Here is a 26,003-nt window from a genome sequence, read left to right as displayed (position 1 = left end):
CTACCCGCTGTGCTATCTCTCCAGCCCCTAGAATATACATTCTTTAAATAAAATATTTTGGCCATTCAATACCTCTATTGCAAACCACAACACCCATAAGAAAGAGAGAGCAAAAGGGAATGCCCTGCTACAAAAGCGGGGTGGGGTGACGGGGATGGGGTAGGGTCTTGGGAGGGATACTGAAGCACTGATGGTGGAGAGCTGGTGAAGGGATGGATATTCAATCATTGTATGGTACCCCACAGTGATCCACTTAAAAAATTAATAATAAATAAAAAACAAATAAAACATTTAATCAATGACCTTGTTTTTTTTTTTTTTTTTTTTTTTTTTTTTTTTTTTTTGCTTTTTGAGTCATACCCGGTGATACACAGGGGTTACTCCTGGTTCTACACTCAGGAATTACCCCTGGCGGTGCTCAGGGGACCATATGGGATGCTGGGATTCGAACCCAGGTCGGTCGCGTGCAAGACAAACGCCCTACCCGCTGTGATATTGCTCCAGCCCCAACTACCTTGTTCTTTAAACAAGAAATGGTCCTTTTGAATTGACTCAGGTAAAAATTACGTTGATATAAATTACACCCAGGTATGTGAACCTGTGGCTGAGGTCTCCAAGCCTGCTCAGATCAGGACTGGGCCTCCTCCACCCAGATCCCCAGTTTTACAGTAGCTTGGCAGTTACACCCACCAATTCCCCCTGGTGCCATGTAATCCCATCAACAGCCAAGATCCAGAGACTATAAAACAAAGTTTCTAATTTCTCCTGGAGCATGTGGCCAGGAGACCTCTTTATTTTTTTTTTCCCGCATGGCAGAGCCTAGCAAGCCACCCATGATGCATTAGTTATGCCCAAAGCAGTAACAACAACGTGTTCTTCGTGTTCCCAGAGCAAGCAGACGCCATTGGGCTATACTAGTATGCAACAGGAACAAATTAAGAAGTTACCAGCGCCCACTTGAGCAAATTGATGAACAATGGGATGACGGTGATACAATGAGAGTGGTAAGTTACATCCATGCAATTTATAAATTTATTATATTATAATAATTTATCATATTATAATAACATAATGAACATATTTGTTAAATATAAAATAATATTAATAAAAAATAAATAATTTATTATATTATAAATTTATGAATGTAATTTATACTGTACAGTATAAACATACTCTACAGAAGTGAGGAAGTATGTTTTGTGGAACTATACTCTTACTTTTATTTAACTTAATTTTATTGAAGTAATATTGTTTATCTACATTGCTTTATTTTTTAAAATTTATTCTTTTATTGAATCACTATGTGGAAAGTTACAAGGCTTTCAGGTTTAAGTCTCAGTTATACAATGCTTGAACACCCATCCCTTCACCAGTGCACATATTCCACCACCAAGAATCACAGTATACCTTCCCCGCAACCCCCATGTCCCCAGTCCCACACCCCGCCCATTATCTACATTGCTTTAAAGGAAAGTCAGTAAGACTCAGAATATGTCTACCTATTTTCTTTACCAATATTTTGGTTTTTGTTGTTTGTTTGGATTTGGGCTCACACCAGCTGTGCTAAGGTTACTTCTGGCTTTATACTCAAGGATCAATTCTCGTAGGACTCTAGAGACCATAAGTAGTGCCAAATACAGAATTCAGATCAGCTGCATGTAAGGCAAGTTCCTTTCCCATTATACTTTATCTCCTATCCCTTTACTAGTATTTCTGAGTAAGAATTGAGAGCTCATATGAAATAATTTGACTGTCCCATTTCCATGAAAAAAATTAAAAAATATAGCTTCCACCCTAAATGTTACTAATTCACATAAGAACTCTAACTTGAGATACACTTTTGTTCGGAATAGAAATTTTTCAATGAAAATTATTGGCCTTCGAGAAAAACCTCTATATACTCAGGAAATTTCTCCACTGTTAATTCATGAATGTCAGCTATATTATATAAATAACTGTTATATATTCACACTTCTAATCAATAGTTTAATGAAAGCATTTAAAAATTCTATTTGGTTCAGTGAACTAACAATTCTTCAGTATTAGGGCTGGAGCAATAACACAGCAGGTAGGGCATTTGCCTTGCACACAGCCGACCCATGTTTGATTCCCAGCATCCCATATGGTCCCCTGAGCACTGCAAAGAATAATTCCTGAGTGCAAAGCCAGGAGTAACCCTGTGCATTGTCGAGTGTGACCCAAAAAGCCAAAAAAAAAAAAAAAATTCTTCAATATATTAATAACTTTTGTGTAACACAGAGTACTCTTAAGGAGAAAATGAAAAAGTTAAAACTTCTATAAAGATCAGGTTGATCAATTTAAAAAATCTGAACTCTGTGCTTTAATAGCAATTTTAAGAGATCTTATCTAATAAATGCTTTGCAGTTTCAGTTGAGCTAGCTAATAATTTCAGACTCTAGTGAACCTCCTGGAAAAGTAGATATAAAGGACAAGTTTGCAAGACCAAATAGTAATAGAATATGCAAGCAGTGGTCAGCCAGCCAGGAAACTACAGAAATAGAAATGCCTTGAATCACATATATCTTGATTATAAAGAGCATATATAATAAACATATCAGGTTGTAAGAAAAACAGTTGGATCATAAAGCATTATGAACTTTTAATCAATGCAATTTATAAAACTGCAAATATTTACAATCATTTTTATAAGCTTCCAAATGAACCAAGAACTAAGTTTCTAGCATAAATTAGAATAATGATATTCAAGATATAGAGCCAAACTTTTCTTTTTGCAATTACAGACCAATATGAAAAATATCAGAATGCAATTTACTTTGAAGCGTTTTTAATGAACATATATGTTATCAAATTTTCTAACAAATGCACCCCGTACTTTCACTGCTCCACCCTTTATTATCATCAGAAGGAACAACTGGCTTTTTAATGGATAATAGCCTCTGCTAAGCTTTATAAAATTCTAACTTTATTGCAACTCTCCATGAATGCATCTTATAGATCATCTGCGAAGCCTGTCAGATAACTAATGTACTGCTTAGACCTGCCAAATGTTTCATTTTTTCTATAAACTCTAAAGTGCATAATGCATTCATTCTAATAAGAACTTCAATAGCTGTTTGTGCCAAGTAAGACCCTCTTTTCAAACCCAAGATGCATCACTACAGCAGAAAAGCTACTAATGATCGGAATGAAAATTACTACTTTAAAATGATTCAAAAAGTGTGTGATCAGATAGTAAATGGTTCTTCAGAGTTCAGCTAAATGCATTACCTAATTAGCTTATTATGTGCTAAGAAGTAACTCTGATGACTTGAGATTTTCTATTACTGTGGATATTTGTTTTAATAAGAATTACCATCCTTTACATATATTTACATGACTTCTTGCTTTACCTGACATTGTACAGGCACTTTTCTCCATAGCTGAATTTAAAGGGCTGTTCTTGACTGCAGGTTGAGCCGAGTTCTGAACATGGACTGTGGGGTTCCTTCTTGATTTTCAGTGGTAGGCCATGAAAAGCCACTAGGAAAAAGAAAAATCCACAAAAATGAAGTAGAACAATGAATCAAGAATACCTATCTCTTCTGCTTCTCTTGGCTAAAGTGTTATATACAGAAAAAATTATATTTTATTTTATGAAAAAAAATATTTCAGCAAACTTTGTTATATTTCTTTTCTGCTCTTATCATATAATAAAAGGTATGCTTGACCTCTCATTATTAAAAGGACTCACTTATAATTTGCTTAGTTACATGAACAAAACTAGAAGTTCAGTTTTCACTAGTTTCAAAACATTTCAAGTAGGTATTTAATGACTAAGGCCAAAATACATTATTCAAGAATTAACTAAAGATCTAAAGTGATTTTTCCACACCATCTAAGGGAACTTTCTCAAATACATTAAGTAATATCTTTTTGTTGGTGTATTTGTCTTTTGGACCATTCCCAGTGATGCTAAGATACTCCTGGCTCTGCATTCAGATCACTCTTAGCATAACTCAAGGACCATATGGGGCACCAGGAATCAAACTAGTACTACTAGAAAGATCTTTAATATAATGATAACTGGACAGTGATAAAAGAAAATCCAGGTGAAGTCTCAAGTGGTAATACCATGGGGTGGGTGGGGAAAGCGGGAAAAGAATAACTTTTCTGGAGTAGAAGAGAAGTACAGGGGTAAAGCAGTAGTCCCGGGGCAATGCAATAGGGAAGGGAGAAGAGAGTGACTTTTCTGGAGCAGGAAAGATAGTACAGGGGCAAAGTACATGTCTGCATGTGGCCAACACCAGTTCAAACTTCAGCACCTCAAAGCACTTCAAGCATTGCTAGGTATAATTCTAGAGGCCCTTAAGAACTACTGTTTAGGAGCTGGAGTGATAGCACAGCAGGTAGGGCATTTGCCTTGCATGCGGCTGACCTGGGTTCGATTCCCCGCATCCCATATGGCCCCCTGAGCACCGCCAGGAGTAATTCCTGAGTGCATGAGCCAGGAGTAATCCCTCTGCATCGCCGGGTGTGACCCAAAAAGAAAAAAAAAAGTGTTTGTATCCCTAGGTATTGCCTGAAATACACTTTCCCCAGCACCACTGTGCTGGTCTACCCTTAGGCCCTCATAGTTAATCACTGATCAAGAATCACCAGGAGGGGCCCCTTGACCTCTTGAGTACCACTATGAACACTTCTACATATCAACAAATAACTCAGCATCTTTAAGGTCAATGTGCTTGCATAAAATAGAATCAGAGTATGTGTCTACCTACTAAACAAAGGCACGTAAATGAAAGTGGAATTTGTGAAAATACATGTAAATATGTCACACATAATTGCTGTAAGCCATCTATCCTACCCAAAACATTTTCTTCTTTTTCATATAAAGGCCATAAGATATGAAAGAAAATATATATGGATATATACTTTAAGAAGTATATATGTATTTATTTGAAGGACCATAGCTATAATAATCAGTTTTATAATAAAAGGAAAATTAACAAAGAGATAAGGTAAAAATCAATCTAGGAGAGTGACCTACATTTTTATGTAAAGTACCAACCAGTATGAATAAACAAAGAACACACACAAGGACACACACTTGAGAGATTTATTCTAACTCCTACCGAAATTGGAATCAAACAATTTTAAGTCTGAATCCTATACACAAATCCTACAAACAAAGACATAGTGAGAAACTTTGTGGTTTGTGATGCCATTAATTTTGATGACCACATTATTACAAACATGCACTGTCTTCATTGTCATGTGTAATTTTAATGAAAACATTAGAAATCAAGACTACTGGGGGCTGGAGCAATAGCATAGCAGGCAGGGTGTTTGCCTTGCACGCGGCCAACCCGGGTTCGACTCCCAGCATCCCATATGGTCCCCTGAGCATCGCCAGGGGTAATTCCTGAGTGCAGAGCCAGGAGTGACCCCTGTGCATCGCCGGGTGTGACCCAAAAAGCAAAAAAAAAAAAAAAAATCAAGACTACTAAGCTCTAAGGAAACAAAAAGTACTTGTTTTTATGTTCACACAATTTTAACAAAAATGTTCAAAGCTATGAATCATCTGAAAACCCATAGAAAATAAAATAAAAAAATTCACCTAAATTAGTTGTCTTTCACAGTAGGGTCTACTTCAATGCATTTTCTTTATATAATATGTGACTAACATACCTTTTCAAAGCACAAAGTAGAGGTATAGAAAGAAAGGATAAATTACCTGTGTATTCATATGCAAGAAGGTGACATGAGGGTTCATGTTCACTAACTTTAAAGTCAGAAAGTTTTAATTTAGTAACTATTCAGATAAAAGTAAATTTAGAACTTCAGTAAACAATAATATAAAGACTTGTTTGGATTTTGATTTGAACATGGGCCAGGAATAAAAAATCTTAAATCAAGAAGTTCTTGCTAAATTTATTGGAAGTGCTAACAGAATAGCAGCTGTGCAAAAATATAGGTTTAAACATATGAGTTACTAAGTATTCACAGATGAAACAATAAGATGTATAGAATTTTCTTTAAAATAGCCTAGAAAAACTGGTTTATGGGAACAAGTAACATTTGAAAAATGGTGGTAAGTGTTAAAATCTGCTTACTGGACAGGTGGAAGTTCTTTATATTACCTCTTTACTTTTATCTAAGTCCTAAATTAGCATGATAAAAAGTTTTTAAAACATGAAAGTAATCAAATTTTAAAGTAGCATTGTGTAAATTGTGTAAGAAAATTCTATGTGTGTATACACTACTCCTTAGAATAACAAATATGTTGCAACATACCGCCAGTAATAGATATGCTGCTTTTGTCACAAGTGTTTTGGTTTTTTATTTAGTTTTATTTGTTACTGCTTTGAAAATACACATCAAAATGTACATACCTACTTAATTTTTACTAAATACTTAATTTTACATTTTCTTAAGAAAAGGTAATAGCAACATACTTAATTTTTAATTTGAAGACATTAACATCATTCATTACACCTGAGAGATCACATCTAATTTATAGGAAAAAAAAACAGGAAGACTTCAAGAGCTAATAAATATGCAGTGTGTTGCAAGTGGATTTGTCAAAATATTAGCATATCAGAGACTACTACAATCAAAATACTCTATTGATATTTCTTATCCATCAGATAAAAAAAGAACAGTGAGCAGAAGACAAAAAACAACAACCAAACAAAATAATCTGCAAATTAGGCTACATCAAAGAGCTTCTCTTCAGTAACAAAAAGCACTAGTAAAAGAGTTTGTCTTCAACAACAACAACAAAAACAATAAACCACTAGTAAAAGAAGCTACAAACTTAAGGTCTTCCCAATAAAAAAGAGAACTCACTGAAATAATAAGAATTGCTATGCATTCAAGAACCATAACAACAATGCAATGAAAAAAGGGCAGAAGGAGCCAGGGATATGGCACAGAGTGGTAGAGCACATGCCTGCGACACAACATGACCCTCAGTGTAGCCCTGACACACAACTGGCACAGGCAGTGTAGCCCTGACAGCCCCTTAGCAATATCGGGACTCGCGTACTGCAGAAGTGGACCTCAGCATTCCACTGTGAGGCCCACATAGGCGACTCATCTGGGAGGTAGCCCTATTTTAAAAATGGACAAAAAGATTAGGGAGATACTATGGGAATTAAAGCCCTTGTCTTGCTCAAGATCCCTCCTGGTTTGTTCTCCGCCAACACATGTTAGCCCGACACTTTCATCACCACCAGGAGTGACCATGAGCACAGAGCCAGGAGTAAGTCATAGATACTAACAGTTGTGGCCTAGTAACAACATCAACAAAATAATGTAAGGGAGGCAAAGACTTGAACAGGCAGCAGGTAGAGAAAGACTGACAAAATAGCAAAAGAAACAAATGATAACAAAAAGCATACGTTAAAAGCATATATTCCACATCATTAATCATCAGAAATTGTAACTAAAACCATATTCTCTTTATATATCCACTATAGAATGAAAATATTTATTATGACTTTTTGGGTTTTTGAGTCACATCTCGCCAAGCTCAGGGCATACTGTTTCTGCACTCAGGGATCACTCCCGGCAGTGTTCAGGAGATCAAACGTAGCTGCAGGTCAAACCAGGGTCATCTGTGTGCAAGACAAGAACCTTAACCACTGTGTTATCTGTCCAGCACCAGAATTGATAAATTTTTAAAGCTTTTATATATTCTGCTAACATAGTGGCAACTACCATCAAAAACAAATGCACCTTATGATTTAATAATTATATTCCTACATGATGGCATATACTTTCAAGAAGCAAGTAAAAGAATGCTCATAGCAATTTCATAAGAGTAAAAACTGAAAATCCAAATGTTTGTCTGCAAGAAAAGTAATATAGAAATCATGCATATTCATGCTATGGAATACTATGCAGGAATGGCTATCTACTGATAGATACAAAACCTTAGACAGTATCACAGGTGGTGAGGGAAAAAAAGCCAAATACAGAACTTTATTACATGCATGATTTTCAAGAACAAACCAAATGAAGTGATATTTCAGGAATATCACTTCTGTTGATGGGCACTAGAAACCTACAGGGCTAAAAGTACTTTATATCTTGCTCTGGGTTGTGATTATATAAATATGTACATCTTGCACATGTAAAATTCAAGTTGCACACTTAATTTTGGAATATAATCAATGCACCCCTCAATAGCTGATTTGTTTTTATGTGAGAGGCATTAAGAAATGCAACACTGGGGCTGGAGTGATAGCACAGCGGGTAGGGCGTTTGCCTTGCACGCGGCCGACCCGGGTTCAAATCCCAGTATCCCATATGGTCCCCTGAGCACCGCCGGGAGTGATTCCTGAGTGTAAAGCCAGGAGAAACCTCTGTGCATCGCCGGGTGTGACCCAAAAAGCAAAAAAAAAAAAAAAAAGAAATGCAACACCAATTAAGATATGTGAACATGTCTTAACTCCTCTTGTCCCAGGAGACATACCCGAAAATTACTCCAGGTAAGATAATGGAGGAATGACAATTCTGCTATCAGTACAACAGGAATGGCTGCGAGCCTGCTAGCAGCCTTCAATCAGAATGTCTACATACCAAGCTATAAGCACAAAAGGCATGATGATTTGTAGCGCATATGCTTTCAAGCATTCTACTCTGTGGGGGGCTGAAGAAAAGCATAGGAGGTAAAGTGTTAGCCTTGCACAGGACTAACCCCAGTTCAATCCCCAACACTGCACTTGGCCCCCAAAGCACTGCCATGAGTGATTTTTGAGTATAGAGCCAGGAACAAGCCCTGAAAATCTTTGGCTGTGACCCCCACCACCACCCTGCCATACACACAAAGACAAAACACATGAAAGCTATAGCGCTTCCAGACAGCTCTCATGAACATTCTAAAGAGATACTGGAAGAAAAGACAGTGCTATCAGAATTAAGTTGACTGGATGCAATATCCCTGAATCCAGTCACCGACCAAACTATGGATAGAACTTTTGAAAAACAACAACAAACAAAAAAAAAAAAAACAGATAGCTGGACCTGTTATATGTTATATATTAAATTGTGTTGTCCTCAGAACTTCCTTTGTTGGAAACTTAATATCAGAACCTCAGTATTTGACCTTATTTGGCGGATTAGCTTGGATGAGGTCATTAGAGTAGGATCTAATCTCATTATGACAAGTGTCCATGTAAGAGGGAGAAATTAGAACACAGACACACTTTTACAGGGAACATGCATGTGAAGATGAGAACAGAAATCAGAGTAATACTTCTACAATCCCCACCGGGAGAAAAGGAGAAGCATGAAAAACTTTCTTATCCCATTCACAAGAACCCTGTAGATGTCTACATGTCATATATCTATAGCTTCTAGAAGTATAACTATCAAAAACAAAAAAAAGAAAACCACAGCTTTTTTCAAAAGCTGCCCCATATATTTTATTATGGAACCCTACCCAATTAATATACTACTCTCAGAAATTCTGATTCACTGTCACCGTCACTGTCATTCTGTTGTTCATCCATTTGCTCGAGTGGGCACCAGTAACATCTCCATTGTGAAACTTGTTACTGTTTTTGGCATATCAAATATGCCATGGGGAACTTGCCAGGCTCGGCCGTGCAGGCGGGATACTCCTGGTAGCTTGTCAGGCTCTCCGAGAAGGACGGAGGAATCGAACCCAGGTCAACCACGTGCGAGGCAAATGCCCTACCCGCTGTGCTATCACTCCAGTCCCCAAACTGAGATAATGTTTATCTGGAGTCTGTTATCCTATAAAAATTTTCAGACTATTTTCATAATGGTAAATTTCAAATCTCTGTAACACTCGGCAACACCTACATCCAGTACGCTGTATTCAACAATGTCCAGCACTTCAGATGATTTTAAAGGGGAAAAAAAAGAAAGCCTAACAATTTTTTATTTTCTTAAGACGCCAACAGCTCAGAGGTCCTCACAGGTTCACCAGCTCCAGCAGTTCAGAGCATCGTCTCCACTGCACATTCAACGTGTGTGGGCCTCACATCACAATGAGTCTTAGAATGATGATTATTTTTTTTTTCTAATCACAAGCCAAATAAGAACTCCAATAAATTTGAGTTGGCTAGACTTTTTTTTTTAATTGGGGCGTGTGTGTAGAGAAGAAGAAGGAGGCCCACCTCGAGTTTCACTATTTTGACAAGAACTCCGTGCTCACCCCTCACCCCCGCCCCACTCACATCCACGATCCTGCTTCCTAGAGATTCTGCATCACAAATACGACTTTGCCACTTGATTCATGAGGGAGAAAGGCGAGTGACTTCCACCATGGAGGGCTGAGCTGAGGACGGGGTATTTCATCACAGGACTGAGAGTCTGAGCGTCTGTTAACAGGCAGTTTTCCAGCCCATTGGCACCAGCACGAGTGAAAGCAGCACATTCATTTTGTGCAATTTGCTTTACCTTCCCACATGGAGTTGGTGCATGTAAAAGGCTGTTAAGTACTAAATTATTCCTTATCAAATCACCATCATCTGGAGTCATGATCAACACTAATTAAATTACTTTCGCAGAACATGGGCTCCAGCCTGTTGCCGAGGCTGCTAGGTACAGTTCATTCACTTCATTCTCCTGCCCTTCCCGGCTCTGACACAGTCAGCTACAGGCATGTGCATTGTTCGCAGTTTTAATTAAAGTAAATATCTTCTTTCTTTAAGTGTATTGAGTCAAATGAGTTAACTCCTTCATTCCATTTGCAGAAAGAAGTCTTAGTTCACATGATATATTTTATCTTTATCACTAATGTAAGGCAATTCAGATTATTTATCTACACTCTTCCTCAGGCATTCCTCAAACACACTTCCAGGCAAACTTTCATGGCCCACGACTCCTCCAATCTCTCTGGATAATCAGAGTTTTTTTTTGAGAAGCAGAAAGAACACTTAAGAGAAGTATTTTGCATTTTTCCTTTGATGGACACTTGACCTTAAAACCACATCTTAAGGCTGACTAAAGTTGACAGAGCTCTCCTAATGGTTAAATTTAAGAGTTCCAAAATACAAGGACGTTTTTCAAATATGCTTCAAAATAAACTTAACTATGTCTTAATTCAAAAGTTTACTTGGGGTTATGGTATTTTCTCAGCAAGGATTGTTAAATTAGTAACAGTTTCATTTTAAAATTCAAAAATATGAAATGTCATCTTGTTTCCATTTTTTTCTTTTTAAATGGAGGCACAATCTGGCATTTTGTTTGTGTTTTCTTTCAACTTTTCACCCACATTCAGCTGTGCTACGGGCCATTTCTGGTTCATGCTCAGGAATGACCCCTGGCAATGCTCATGGAGGTCCCGGAGAACATGTGGTGCAGGGATTCAAACTGGACTCAGCAGGGTATAAGGCAAGTGCCATGCCCCCCCACACCCCACGTACTGTTTTGCCAGTCCCAGGAGGCACGATTTGGGCATTCTACTGGAGCACAGGGACTGGAGTGATAGCGCAGCGGGTAGGGGGTTTGGTTGCCTTGCATGAGGCCCAACCAGGTTCGATTTCTCTGCCCCTCTCGGAGAGCCTGGCAAGCTATGGAGAGTATCTCGCCCACACGGCAGAGCCTTGGCAAGCTCCCCGTGGCGTATTCAATATAACAAAAACAACAAGTCTCACAATGGAGACGTTACTGATGCCCGCTGGAGCAAATGCATGAGTGTGACGGGATGACAGTGACAGTTACAGTGACTGGAGCACAGAAATGTTGTGGCATTCCAAATGAAACAATGGTGGTATACAAACATGTCTCTGGCTGAGGGCAGATATGCAATAAGTCACATTTGAACACCTAACGACAGATAGAGTTTAAAATTTGTCCACAGGAAAACAGCTTTCTAAACAACCATGACACTAGAGCATTTATTGTACCATTAAATTAAAAACAGGCCAGGTTTGTTATAACCAACTGGTTCGTATTAGTGCAGAGAATAAACAATGAAATCTATAAATTCAGTTTTGTTTATATTTCTATAGTGATGATAATGTCTTGTAAATTTGAATAATAATATGCTTAGCTATAGGTGTCAACTTACAAGCTGTGGTTGAGCTTGGAACCCCCAAAAGAAAACATTAGCTGTAATGCTTTTTCTAAAACATTTACGTAGTACAGAGCTCTGCAATAATCTTTCCCTGTCCTATCTGACCCTCTTTTTCAATATAAGGGTATTTATTGTTCCCCCCTTACAATTTTTTTAAAACCTAAAGAAATAGCTTCATGCATAACCAAAGATCTAAGACTCACAAGAGGTAAAGAATTAGAGTCCTGAGCTTTTGGCTGTAATTCTCATACCCCTGAGAATACAATTCAGATTTACTTCAAAAAAACACATACTTATAATTTCCTCTAGGCATCAGCACAAGTAAAATATTATTATAGATGTTTCTTTATCCATTTATTCCATCATTAATTCACTTATTAATTTATTATGCTATGGCCTAGATACAAGGTGCAAAAAAGGAAGGGTATAATGAGCTATAGAATGAAGAGAACAATAAGAGGTAGTCATTGCCAAGGAGCGCCCAAAGAAGTCTATTCTAATATTTACTTCAATTGTTTTCATGCTTTCTATAATAAAGATATCAGTGGTGTTAAGTTTGATTCATGCCTACGTAATATATAATTTTGTATACATGACGTTAGTAATATATTCTTAGCACTCATGTCTAAGCAAAAATACTTTGCAGAGCATTTGTGACTACATTTCAGCTTTCAGCCTCCTTTAAATTTACTACTGTGACCAAAGGCATTTAAAATTTCACACCACTCATATGCCACTGAAGGAAAAATGTTGCTAGCCAATATCCAAAACTTCCCCTCCACTGATAACCAAAATGTCACAAGTGATGGGTCTCCTTCTAAATGTGGACAGTGAATGTAAATAGTGATAAGTTGTCTTGATTCTGACCTTTTGCTCTACTTCCCACCCAATTCTTATCATAAAAAGTGAAACAGACCAATTTCTGTGAGTACAAAACAATTTCCCTGAGCAGAGAAACACATCACATTTTTAATTGTTTCTTCTCTAAACAACAGTCATGTCTTTTGATCAAATATAGAATTTTAGAAGCCAAGCTAGCTAGGAATACTGACCTTGATGAGAATTTCCAGATAAGACTTCTGGTCTGCTCCAAAATCCAGTTTTTTGAATAGTCTTATATAGTACACAACAACAGAGATTGTCAAATTACAGTGTGGGGGTCAAACCAATTCCCCTCCTGTTTCTATAATTTCATTGGAACACCATCTCGATCATTCATTTAATCTGGAGCTATTTGGGCCTACAAAGCAGTAGATAGAAATCTTATGACCCACAAAACCTAAAATATTTACTTTCTACCTCTTCACAGGGAAGTTTGCTGATCCTTGTTCTAAGTATAGTCTACAATGAAAAGGGAGAAAGGAGACATAACCGTGGATACGTGGAACAGTGCTACATGCTTCCAGCTCGGTTAGCCAACAAAGGACATTGATTTTGTTCTATTAACTCTTTATTTACTCAGATGCCTCAAACTAAAAAGGGCGTGATTTTGTACAGCCAATTTACACAGGGATATATGCAAACAAGGTGATGAAAAATGACTTGATATTAAGGCTACAAATTAAAACTACAAATGTGCTTTTAGGAATTTCAAGGTGTTTACTTACAGCACAGCTATGTATAACGTGGAGAATTTGTTTTATACTCATCTATGAACTATAACTGAGAAAATCCAAACAAATCATTTTGTAGACACTAAAATGCCTGTAAAAATTTTTTACTTGGTTATAGCAGTGAATTAAAAAAAATAATCTCTGTAAAAGGGGGAAAAGTAAATGGCATACATAAATTAGGTTATTTAAGACCAGATACAAGCATGGCATGAAAAATGCATGCAGCCTCGCAGCCTTTTTTATACAAATAAGTGTAGTTGGGAATACTCACTAGATGAAAAGCATTCACTTTTAGTTAATATCACTTCAATCTCAGGTGATAAGTGGATGGCAATGACCTCAATTAGCGTTCCGTTAAATTCCAGAAGCAAAGGGGAAGACTTGTATAAAAGTAATCATAATTGTCTCCATGTTCTGTATATCCATCTTCCAAGATACACCAAAAAACGGCAATTTCTGTGCTATAGCTAAACCTCTCAAAGATTCTTTTCCAGTACATTTACCTCTTCCAAGTCCACCCCACCCCCACTGAGCACACATATCACTCACACAAATACACACCAACATCCATTACTAAAGGGCCTAATCTCAGCTATCAGCAGAGTGCCTTTATGGGGCCATTAAACCATTTCTCTTGTTTACAGTGCCTGAAGAAAGATGTGAATTATGTCTGTGACAAAACAAGTGATAACATTTCTAAACTGCTATCAAAATGCAAACTCAAATACATTTAAGGACAGGGATCCTGATTCAAGTTTTCATGATTTTTCATCATTTGCAGCATGTAGAAAGACATTCACTTATATTATTTCTGAGTTAGAAATAGAGGCCATAGCACACAAAGTTGATGCACATCTTTTTTCTAAAAGAATACCATTTAAGTAGAACAGCTCCAAAAATATATGATATGATGTCTTTAAAGAAATATTGTCCTGTGATAGAGATTTCATTCCCAATTTGCCTGCTGATGATATTTTGGGAACAAAGATGTTGTTTAGTAGGCCTGACAAAGCAAAAGGAAGCAAAGATGCTTACCTTTTGTCATGGCTTGCCGAATTATTTTAAGTATCTTTTTTAATTTACATGTATTTTTTTTTGTTGAATTATAGTGATACACAGTTACAAAGTTGCTCATGATTGGGTATCAATCATATGATGTTCCAACACCCGTCCCTTCACCAGTGTACATTTCCCACCACCAATATCCCCAGTTCCCTCTGTCATCGCAGACACTTTTCTCTCTTCTCTCCTCCCTCCCTCCTTCCCTCCTTCTCACATGCTCTCTCTCTCTCTCTCTCTCTCTCTCTCTTTCTCTCTCCCTCCCTCCCTTTCCCCACTCCTTTTGGGCATTATTGTTTGCGATACAGATACTGAAAGGTTATTAGGTATATTGTTTACCTATATCAACATTCAGTTTCTGTCCAAAGTGATCATTTAATTAGAGATTGAACTAGTTACTCAGAAACCATTGTTCTAAAAATTATGAGTGGGAAGCCCCAGGGGGTAAAAACATACAAATTATTTATATGGACAAAAAGAAAAGGCCATAGCATCAATTGCTCTTGCTTCTCTCTTCATTCCTGGAAGTAGATTCTCAGAATCTGCAAGGAATTTCCTAGGAAACCAGGAATGTTCCAAGAGAAGCCACACAGTGCTCAAAAAAGTAAGAATGGTTCCCTCCCCCCAAAATCTAACTTCCTATCCATAACAATGAATGAATATTCTATTGCAGGTGTCCTGAATGCATTTGAGAGGTGCCACACCTGAGTAACAGAGAAACTGTTGTTTGAAAAAGCCCCAGTCGTCATTCTATTCTCTGCAGGCCCACCTATGATAGGGCATCTACATCTAAGGACTTGGAAACTGGTGTTGAGGACTGAGCTGAAATCAAGAGGCAGGATCCGTCACTATCATCAGAGTAAAACCTTCTGATAGTCTTATAGTCTCACAAGCAGGTTATTTTATAGTAATCAACTTAATGATTCAACTTTCTCTCCATTGCAAAGGATTATTAGGCCACCTTAATAGAGCAGTAGCCTGGACAACTATTCTGGGTGTGGACTATGTTTATCTTCTCTTCAAAACACAGTGATGATGCTGAGGTGTGGCTAACTGTCATTCATCAGAAGGTCACTCATTCACCAGCCTAGATTATCTAAATCTGACTGCTAACATTTCTGTTTGGTTCAAAGTGGTCTGAAGTATTTTCAGTTAATTGTAATCATTTAAAAATAGGTTTCAAAATATTTTTCTAACATCAGAACCCAAACTCCCTCCCTCCTTTCCTTCCTCCCTCCTCTCTCTCTCTCTCTCTCTCTCTCTCTCTCTCTCTCTCTCTCTCTCTCTCTCCCTGTCCCTCTCTCTCTCTCCACACATACACAGAAACACACACATGCATGACATGCACACAATAATTAGCAATATTGAAAAACAAAACTCTAATTGGTTGGTTAGTAGCTGGCCCTTTTTTCAGGCCTCGCGGTTTCCTATCTGCCCGAGAATCCACCATCCCCATATCTCGACTTTACATCAGTCCTAGTACTAAACTCACTTTACTCACCCAAACGCACAGCTAATGACTTTCCTACTGCTTATCTACCATTAAAGCTAAAAGAATATTAGTGTGTACACACACACACACACATACACAAACACACCTCTGACCAACAAAAATAAGCATGGAAAAAATCTCATTACATTGTGGCTTTGATACAAAAGTGCACATTCTCAGGCTAAATTGTTATCTAACAATGCTAGCAGACCCTTAACTCTGACAAATTTCAAATCTTACTTATACCATTTATCAGCTGTAAAACTGGAGAAGCCACTTAACCACTCTGAGTATCTACTTCCCATTCAATAAAATGAGGTAACTATTGCACCTACCCTTTGGTATTGCTGATAGGATTAAATTACATAGTATAGCAAAAGTACATATAATTGCTCAATAATGATGGCTATTGGTGAGGTTATTATTCAAACCCCAAAATTTTTGGTCATTGAAATTACGAGTGAGCTTGTAAGTTATCTAGCAATATAACAACAGAGTGTTTAAGATCATGAAGATTAAATATTGCCATTTACTAACTAAATGGCTTCTGATAAGGTAACTCATGAGATTCAGTTTGCTCTCTGTGTAATGCAGTTTATCAAGATAAACATCATGTATTTTGTGTGAGAATTAAATGGGTTAATGCACATGAGATCTTAGAATAAGGCTTGACTTGTAGTAAGTTTTCAGTAAAAGTTATTACCATTATTAGTGGTAATAACTTTTAGTTCAACTACTTCCAGTCAAAAAGATAGTCTAAAACTTAAATAAAGTGACCTATGTTATGAGCAGGGCTTGCTCCTTATCAGGCTGTTATTTCCCAACTTTTTCTCTTTCATCTTGTCCTCAATTTCACTTATGTCAACTAAATAATGAGATTACACAGTTTACACAAGGAGAAGAATCTGGAAGGGAATAATAGGACACTGGTAGAAGGAAAAAGCAAGCAGCATGTTCTGTCTGGGACAAAGAATACGAGATTAGAAGACAAGAAATCTATGCTTTGTTCCCACTCTCAAGGAGGAAATAAGGAGGGGAGCCTAAATAATCAAGAGCCCTGGTAAGTTCCCTGTATGTGATATAACTGATTAGTCTTATAAAACTGAAAAAAATCTCAGTATAGGAGAGGTTGACAGGACAGTTGTGAATTCCATCTTATACATAGGGCAATCTGATTACTCAAAGGGCATATGAGTCCTGATAGGTGAGCAACTTAATCTGATAACAGAAACCTCTAAGACTTGGGCCAATCTCTCCTTGTAGCTCCAGATTTTTAATGACTGGGTATAAGAAACTGCTTATTGATGTCAAAGAAGAAAATGAAAACAATAAGGATTTGAAACTATTCACAGGGTTTAACATTCTGAGTCTCCAGAGAACTCCACACCATAGTAACTGAGGGCATTTCTACATTTAGCAAAGGGCACTGACATGCCTAATGATTCCTGGGCCATCTAGAAAACGCAAAACTGGGTGTAATCCAATATATCCAAGAAGGGATGGTTTATAATGTACATTACAAAGGTGTATGTGCAATATGATCAACATTTTAGAATACTTGCTGCTTAAAAGTTGTTTTATGGATCACCTACTTTCAGTTGATGTAGGAAAGATGTTATTGTACTAATAAAACAAAAAGCAGAATCAAAAGAAAGTTATAGTCCTAATTTTAAAAGCATCATGAGAACCATTAATTGAAAAACAAAGAGAACAAGTACAGAATGCTTGATTCAGTCCTCTAAATTTTAAAGTTGAATTCTAATATAATAGTACTTCAACAGTAGTGTTACTAAATGATTTTAATCTTCATTTTCACAGCCTAATTGCCAGGAGAAAGTGCCCTGGGAGGAAACTGGTCCTTCCATCTGGAAAAGGGCAAGAACAGAGAAAGGAAGGCCTAATGTATGAACAATACAAATCTAATCAGTTTTGCATTTTGCACTGGCTTCAAATCAGATCTTCCTATCCCTACTGGTCCAGTAGATGGAAAGCAGCATGACACTATTTTTTTGGAAACAAATTCTGTACAGTGAGCCCAAACATACAGTACATCAAATCCAACTGGCAAAAATAAAATTTGTACAAGCTGCAGCTATTTGAGAAACAGACCTAATGATTCGATGTTCTGAATCAAGATGGCACTCCAAGCCCCCATACACACATAACCTCTCAAAAATTGTGTTCTTTAAAAATTATCTATTCATGACTCTCATGAATATAAAAACTGTTTTGCAGAAACTCTTCCGCTCTGCCTTAATATAAATACTCTTTAGGCCGCACAAAATTCCATAAATATCACTTCTCTCCCAGGTATTTGTGAAATTTTTTCCAAATGATGGACAACATTATTTGGAACAGGCTAGAACGTACCTATCACTATTACTAGCTCAGTAGGGGTGGAAGATGCCAACATTTCTTGGGGTTTCTCAGTCTAGCATGAAGAGGTTCTGAGGAATGCTACGACAGATGGCCCTGCAGAGTCCCCTCACAACAGGGGTTTTCTGTCCTTGCCACTGTGTGACCATGAAAAATGGGTCTTTCCTGCTGCAAGAACACGTGCAAGGTTGGCTTCCTTCTAAACTCCAACCCCGACCTCCTCCAGCTCTACAGAACAAAATTCAGAGTGCCACTCATATATATTCTGTACAGAACTCTCCTTTAAATTGTTCAGAGAATAAAATTAAATACCTTCTCTGAAATCCACCAATACAAAAAAAAGCAGATAATAGACAATTTTAGAAAGTCAATGTGCATAATTATAGCATAAGTTACTTAGATGTGATTAAATAAATAGGTTCTGCAATTTTCCTTGGATATTAATACAAATACAGGAACGCCGACCTAAAATCTTATGTCTCTACCCCTGAAGGCCACAGTAATATACAAATCAAAATTAAGGTAATGCTTCATTGACAAAGACTTCTGATTAGTAATATGTCTGTCATCACTTTAGAGTAATAATTACTAAAAAAAAAAAAAAACAAAATCAAGAAACAAAACTACAGGCTGTTTCTAGATTTATAGGTTTTAATCACAAGAACAATTTGTCATAAAAATATACTTTTTATGATTTGTCATAAAAATATACTTTTTATGATTTGTCATAAAAATATACTTTTTATGAATAAATGTATAACCATTTTGGGTAGTGCCTTTTTAAAAGCAGTAAAATAATTGTTTAAATTAATTAAATTAATTATACTCCTCTAAAACTAGGAGTATAATCCCAAATTGAGGTTTAATCTCACTAAGATCTTTAAGCAAGATGAGATAAGAGTACATGGCTTAGAGTTAAACTACCATCAGAACAACCAAACTACAAATCTATACAGCACATTCTCATGCTAATCAAATATTTCTAATTTGCTTGTCTCAGTATCTGCCCACTAAAAAATAAACTTTCAGTTTTGCTTTGATGGACCTCTAAAAAGTTCTTACTTTCTTTCAAGTTAGTGAATCCTTATTTTTGAATCATAATCCCACATATTTTTCCAACCGTGTGCATAAAGAATATGGAATTTGCATGATCAAGCTAATAAACAGATCACTTTAATATTAAAATAATATAATAGATAGTAGGAATCAGCATTCAAAATCATTTGGTAGGAATGTCATTCTACTTAAGATATACTTGAAATTGATTCAAACATTATTAGCCACTTGGCTCCTTGTTCAAAAAGATTCCATCATAAAGTTGAAAATATGTTCTAAATATCAGAGCTAGAAAACTTGCCCAAAAAAAGAAAGCCAGCTGGCTAGGGCCAAAAAAAAAAAAATACCTTTCAGTAAATGCCAATAAAACTTTACAGGCTGCCAAAATAACAAAGATAGAGTAATTACAAAGGAAACTGCAATTTTCCTGACAATAAACACCTTAAAAAGAAATGATCTGTCACCTGGCCTCAATTGTTACAGCTGTTAGGCTGATACTTGTTAGGGTAAATTCGGCAAACACATTTCATTTAAATCAACTAGTAATTTGGTATAAAATATTTGTATTTTATTCTCTAAAATAAATTTCAGTAATTTCTTTTTTAAAACATCTTGTGATTGAATGTATATCAGAATGACTTCCAAGGAGGAATCACCAAATCTCACAAAAAAACTTTTCCACACAGTATTTTTTCATCTTGAGAAATATCCATTTACCTAGATCAGATTAAAGATCTCCCCCAGTGATATGTGATATAAAAGTAAGTCTGTGATTTGAGAATCACATTTTTAGCCTCAAAATAATTGTTGTGCAGAAGAAAATAATACATCATTATGTACAAATATTTAGAAAAGTGAACACTATTATTTACAAAGTATATTAATCTAGACATAGGCCACACTTTCTTTTGAGAGTCCATGAGACTCTCCAAAAGATTCTTATAGCAGTATTTACTGCTTAATCTGTGACAATAACATCAACACATCCAGATGACAATCAAGCCTCGTTTATCAGTTCTTAACAATAAATTTTAAGCAAAGCACCTATAGCAGCATGATAACAAAATAGTTAACTCTAAAAATCTCTTTGAATACAACCCCAGCCTTCACTCAAAAACCAAGAGGCAATGAAAAATAAAACAAAACCCAGGAACCACCCCCTCATGTCCTCCCCAAACAGAAGAGAACCTTGGCTATACTTAATTATCCCATGAAATAAACAACCAAGAGATACTATATAAAATACACTGTATTAGAAACTGATTTTACATTGCAAGTATTGAAGGAAGAAAATACACATGAGTAGTGTATACACAGATCCTATTTCCCATATAATAAAAATAATAAGATAATAAAAATCTATTAGTGGGAATCAGTTTTAGAGCTATATTAGCATTTTTCAATTGTTATGATTTTTTTTTTTTTTTGCTTTTTGGGTCACACCTGGCGATGCGCAGGGGTCACTCCTGGCTCTGAGCTCAGGAATTACTCCTGGGGACCATATGGGATGCTGGGAATCAAACTCGGATCGGCCTTGAGCAAGGCAAACGCCCTACCCACTGTGCTATGGCTCCAGCCCAATTGTTGTGGTTTTAATTATTTATTTTTAATAGGGTCTCTAAGCCGTGTTCATGCAGCCTGGGGGTCACTCTAGAAGATTCACACACAGTTCAAACAGACCTGATAGTTCAATGCTGGCTAGGCATCGTGTTCCTATTTGGGACCAGCAGAGCCGGGAGCCACCAGATCAAGTTCTGCAGTGCTCAAAGGGCCATACACTGCCGGGAATCAAACCTAGGGCCTCGACATGCCAGCCATGTGCTCCAACCTTTTGAGCTCTCTCTCCAGACCCTTATTCTTTTCAGTTTTTGTTTTGTTTGGGGGATCACATCCAGTGGTGCTCAGGACATTCTCCTGACTCTGCACGCAGAGAACACTCATGGTGGGATTAGGGGGTTCATATACAGTTCCAGGGAATCAAGCCCAGGTCAGCTGCATGCAAGAAAAGCACCCTTCACACTATTCTCTCTGACTCCTTTATTCACTGTTAATAGATTACTCTGAATATGAGCTTTTTAAAAAGTCTGCTATATTAGATGAAAAAATGTTTTCTAGAGAACACATCTCTAATTTTTAATTGACATAACAGTTGGGAGTGATGAATCAAAAATGAACCAAATCAGATTACAGTCTTTCAATTTAAGAGATTAATCTTATCTACATTTACAATCTTTACAATGAGCAGCTACTTGGAAGTACTTTAATCATAAATAAACAACTGCTTAAATTTGATTTCTATATCCTGCAATGTAATTTATATTCACATATTTATATAAAATTGCAAAAATAATCTACTCTCCTATTTGGTCTAGTGCTATACAATTGCTCAAAAAGCTGAAAATATAAATTCAAGCATTCTTCAACTATAATTACAAAGACTTGTAACCCAAGACCTTTTCTAATTTTTTTAATCCTATTTATAGTATTCCATAAGGGCTTTTTGAATATGTAGAAAATAATTCTTAAATTTCCATTACACTTCATAGTGTTGATGTAACTTCCCAGCTGTTAGTTCAAAGGATGCCTGTTTCTCTTTTCTTTTTTTCTACACTAGAGCCTCCCTATAGTGTGCCACACAAGTGCATTCTTGAAACTACATTACAGACAAAAATTCCAAATAATAAGAACCTTCTGGTCCCTTAAGAATACAGTCTTGTCCTACGGGAAACACTGTAATATTGTTTGGGAGTCAAATTTAGTAACTGATTATATACAGTGTTTTGTAATATACAGGTGCACTAATCTGAAATTCTGTATTTGATTTTATTTTCACATGAATTTCACTTGGATAAATATTAGAGCTACATATCTATGTAGGTTTGTGTCACTTAGGATGTAAGAACCATATAAATGAGTCTCTGTTCATAAATGAGATGTATATCTCTCAACTGTCTAATTTTAAACATACTAACAAAACTATATACTGCTATGCCCACTGAAGGCACCTATTTAAATTTAACATTTTCAGAGTGTTAACACTAGATCGTGGTATCTGTGGTATTAACACTAGATCACAATAAGCAGATATACCTATTATTTGTCACATTAATTAAAGGCAATATAAGACTTAGTAAAAATAAGACTGCTAAACAAAAACAATTTTTCAGATAATTTATCAAGACAGTTCATAGTTTTAGTAGCACAACACAATGGAAGAAATTTGTGTAAATTTCCCTTTTATAATTCCCTTTCACCTTATTACTCTGAATTCTAATTCTTTGGACACAGAGCTGGACCAATGTATCCATTATAATTCTGCTAGAAGGTGACAATTAGGTGTGTCAAATACTGTAGCCAGGTGATCTTTTCAGTAGTTTATATTATTACTTAAACACACAAAGAAGATTTATACAGCTTTGTAATTGATAGTTCTAAGAAACCAGAAAACATACAGCTGAAAGAATACAGTGCTTTACTTCCACGTGTACAAGTAGAAAAGATTGGTTTGGAGAAACACATGGATACCACTTGCGAAATAACTGTATGAGCACAAACAAAGTAGGTCTGGTTTGCATTCTCCTTCTTAGCCCTTTGAAGTTAATAAGGAGCTCTGTGAATTGAGGGTGTGCATAGGGATAAAAATTAAGTAGAATAAGAAAAGCTTGCTTCGGCTCCTCCCTCATAATGCACATAAATTCTCTGAATACCACATGAGATTACACTGGCATAATAATAAAATTTATAACATATTAGATCTGGCAGTACATATTTACTTTAAACAGTTAACACAGTGCACATTGTACCTCTATACCATACACATATTACATGTATGTACATACATCCATATATGTGTGTATATCATATGCCTTTTTTTTCTTACTCAAAAATGTGACATTTAATTGCATACATAGAAATTTCCCATCTGCCTCATTTGTTCTTAGGATAAACATACCTGATGACTTCTGATGATCCACAAGATGCGACTGACTTTGCCTTATCAACTGTCATCACATTACGATCTAATGAACATTTCCATATCTAAAAACTTCTATTCTCTCAAGAAAAGAAAAACTCTCTCCTACCTCACAGCCATCAATACCTGATGTCCACATCTCTCAACAGGCCATTCCCTCCCTCACTGGCTAAAACAATCATATAAATCTCAAAGTATCAAGCAAAAAAAAACCACAGAAATGAAAAGTTGGACAAATGTGTTATCCAGACAACCTTAGTTTTGACACAGAGCTCTATCCAGAACAGTAGAGGATATAAAGGATAAGAGTATAAATCCAAAATTAGCTCTACAATTTGGTCATTCTGTGGCCAAAAACAATCCATTTAACTTAGTGCGCCTCAATTTTCTTAACTGAAAGAAAGAAGGTAACAGTTCCGACTAAATGAAGTTAAAGAATCATTGCACTGAGGTAGTTATAACGTACTTAGATGAGTACATTCATGCAGTGAATGCTACAAAAGTGTTAATTACTATTACCAAATACAGAAATCATTGCATATATAATCATTAAGTTCCACTTTTAATATTTCATTAAAGCAGGGATTTGGGATCAATAAAATCATGCCTTATTTTCTATAATAAGCAGTCATTCTTGTTTATTCCAACCTGTCTTGAGCTTTACTTAATAAAAATTGTCTATTGATCAGCAGAATTTACTGTCTATAGACTATTCATTTAATAATAGTTATAATTTTATTATCAATATCACAATGCGTTAATAATTATGAACAATCTGATTTATTTGATTACTGGTCACATCCATGTTCTCCTTACTATTTTGAGCCAGTTTTAGGACAATAAAATGCAAAGATAAAAGTGATTTACTTCCCCAAGTCAAGCAGATAAGACCACTGAGCCTAAGGGATTCCAGAATCTTCACTGGGAAATACCATCTTTTGAATTTTTTTATGTTTTATTTTCGAGGGGAAGGAGTGGTTGGGTCTGACCCAGAAGTGCTCAGGGTCTGTGCTGAGGGATCACATCTGATGGTACTCAGGGAATTATACTCAGTACCAGAGATCAAACAAGGTCAGAATCAAATCAAGGCAAATGTCTATATGTTATCCCTGTACTATCTCTCAGGCACCATAAGTGCTATCAAAACTGTTCACTCTAATTATGCTAACAATTCCCAGCACATTATTTCCTTCCAGTGCTCCCAGTTCACTTTTCAAGACTAAGGATCATTTTTTGTAAACTTTATATGCAGATAAACTGTAACCTATATAAATATACTCATCTTCCTTATCTTGTCATTAAGACAAGAAATACATCCAACTTCTAAAATGGTATGACTCTTTAATCATGGTTTAGAAATGGTTTAGCCTCCAGGGCCAGAACCATAGAACAGCAGGTAGGGTGTGTGCCTTGCATGCACTGACTGACCTTTGTTCAATCCCTGGCAGCCAATATGGTCCCCTGAGCATGGCTAGGAATAATTCCTGAGTGTAAAACCAAGAGTGTCCCCTGAGCATTGCCTGGTGTGCCCCCCCAAGACAAAGTTTGTTTAGTCTCTATGAACACTCAACCCCTAACCCTCTCCCAGCCCCCAACCAATGTAAGTTAGTCATGGATATAGTCCTCCCCACACCGCCAAGGAATTAGAGCACTGTGTATAAAACAACCTATATCATAAAAACTAGGAAAAAAACAGATCTACCACAAATTCTTCTTTTTTTTTAACAGCTTGCCACAGAGACAGTTAAATTCTTCGGGTCACACCTGGCAATGCACAGGGGTTACTCCTGGCTCTGCACTCAGGAATTACTCCTGGCGGCGCTCGGGGGACCATATGGGATGCTGGGATTCGAATCTGGGTCGGCCGTGTGAAAGGCAAACGACCTACCCGCTGTGCTATTGCTCCAGCCCCCTATCACAAATTCTTAATATGATACTACATCTGTAACGCTTTTAGCTTGGAATCATTTAGAGAATAAAGGAAGGAGATATTGATGTTTACATTTTAGAGTACAATTTACTCATTAAATTCACCTTCTGTAGTAGATGGACTATCAGCATATAATAAGTACAAGAAATGACAAAACCTGTAACATTTATTACTGCAAGGTCATCAAATGCAACTTTTCTGATCATCAAATGTAACTGTTTTGAATTCTTATCTATTCTCCTAATTACTTTTCTAACAGTTGCTATAGTTTATAAAATCCTATGATCTTAAAACAATACCTAGATAGCAGATTCTGAGATAATAGTTCATTATTACTCTGGTGAGAAATAATAATCCCAGCTGATATTTAAAAAATACACTCTACCCCTGGTTATATTCCCAGAAGTGTATAGCTGGGTCAAATGGAAACTGGGTCAAGAAGTAGTATTTTCTTGGTTTTTGAGGAATGCCCATATTGTTTTCCAAGA

General features: G+C 36.5%; 1 protein-coding gene across 4 annotated transcripts in view; it reads right to left on the bottom strand.

Annotated features, from left to right (window-relative positions):
• The window catches only part of ETV1 (ETS variant transcription factor 1), a 101,914-nt gene that overhangs the window by 42,605 nt on the left and 33,306 nt on the right, over positions 1 to 26,003 (bottom strand). For all 4 annotated transcript variants that reach the window (XM_055134047.1, XM_055134046.1, XM_055134045.1 and 1 more), the window contains one exon: positions 3,372 to 3,501. In XM_055134047.1, the coding sequence (XP_054990022.1) occupies positions 3,372 to 3,501 (130 nt within the window). The remainder of the gene's footprint in view (positions 1 to 3,371; positions 3,502 to 26,003) is intronic.

Source organism: Sorex araneus, chromosome 1 (genome assembly GCF_027595985.1).
Source record: "Sorex araneus isolate mSorAra2 chromosome 1, mSorAra2.pri, whole genome shotgun sequence".
Classification (NCBI taxonomy): domain Eukaryota; kingdom Metazoa; phylum Chordata; class Mammalia; order Eulipotyphla; family Soricidae; genus Sorex; species Sorex araneus.
The sequence above is the reverse complement of the archived record's forward strand: the minus strand, read 5'-3'. Positions and strand labels throughout refer to the sequence as shown.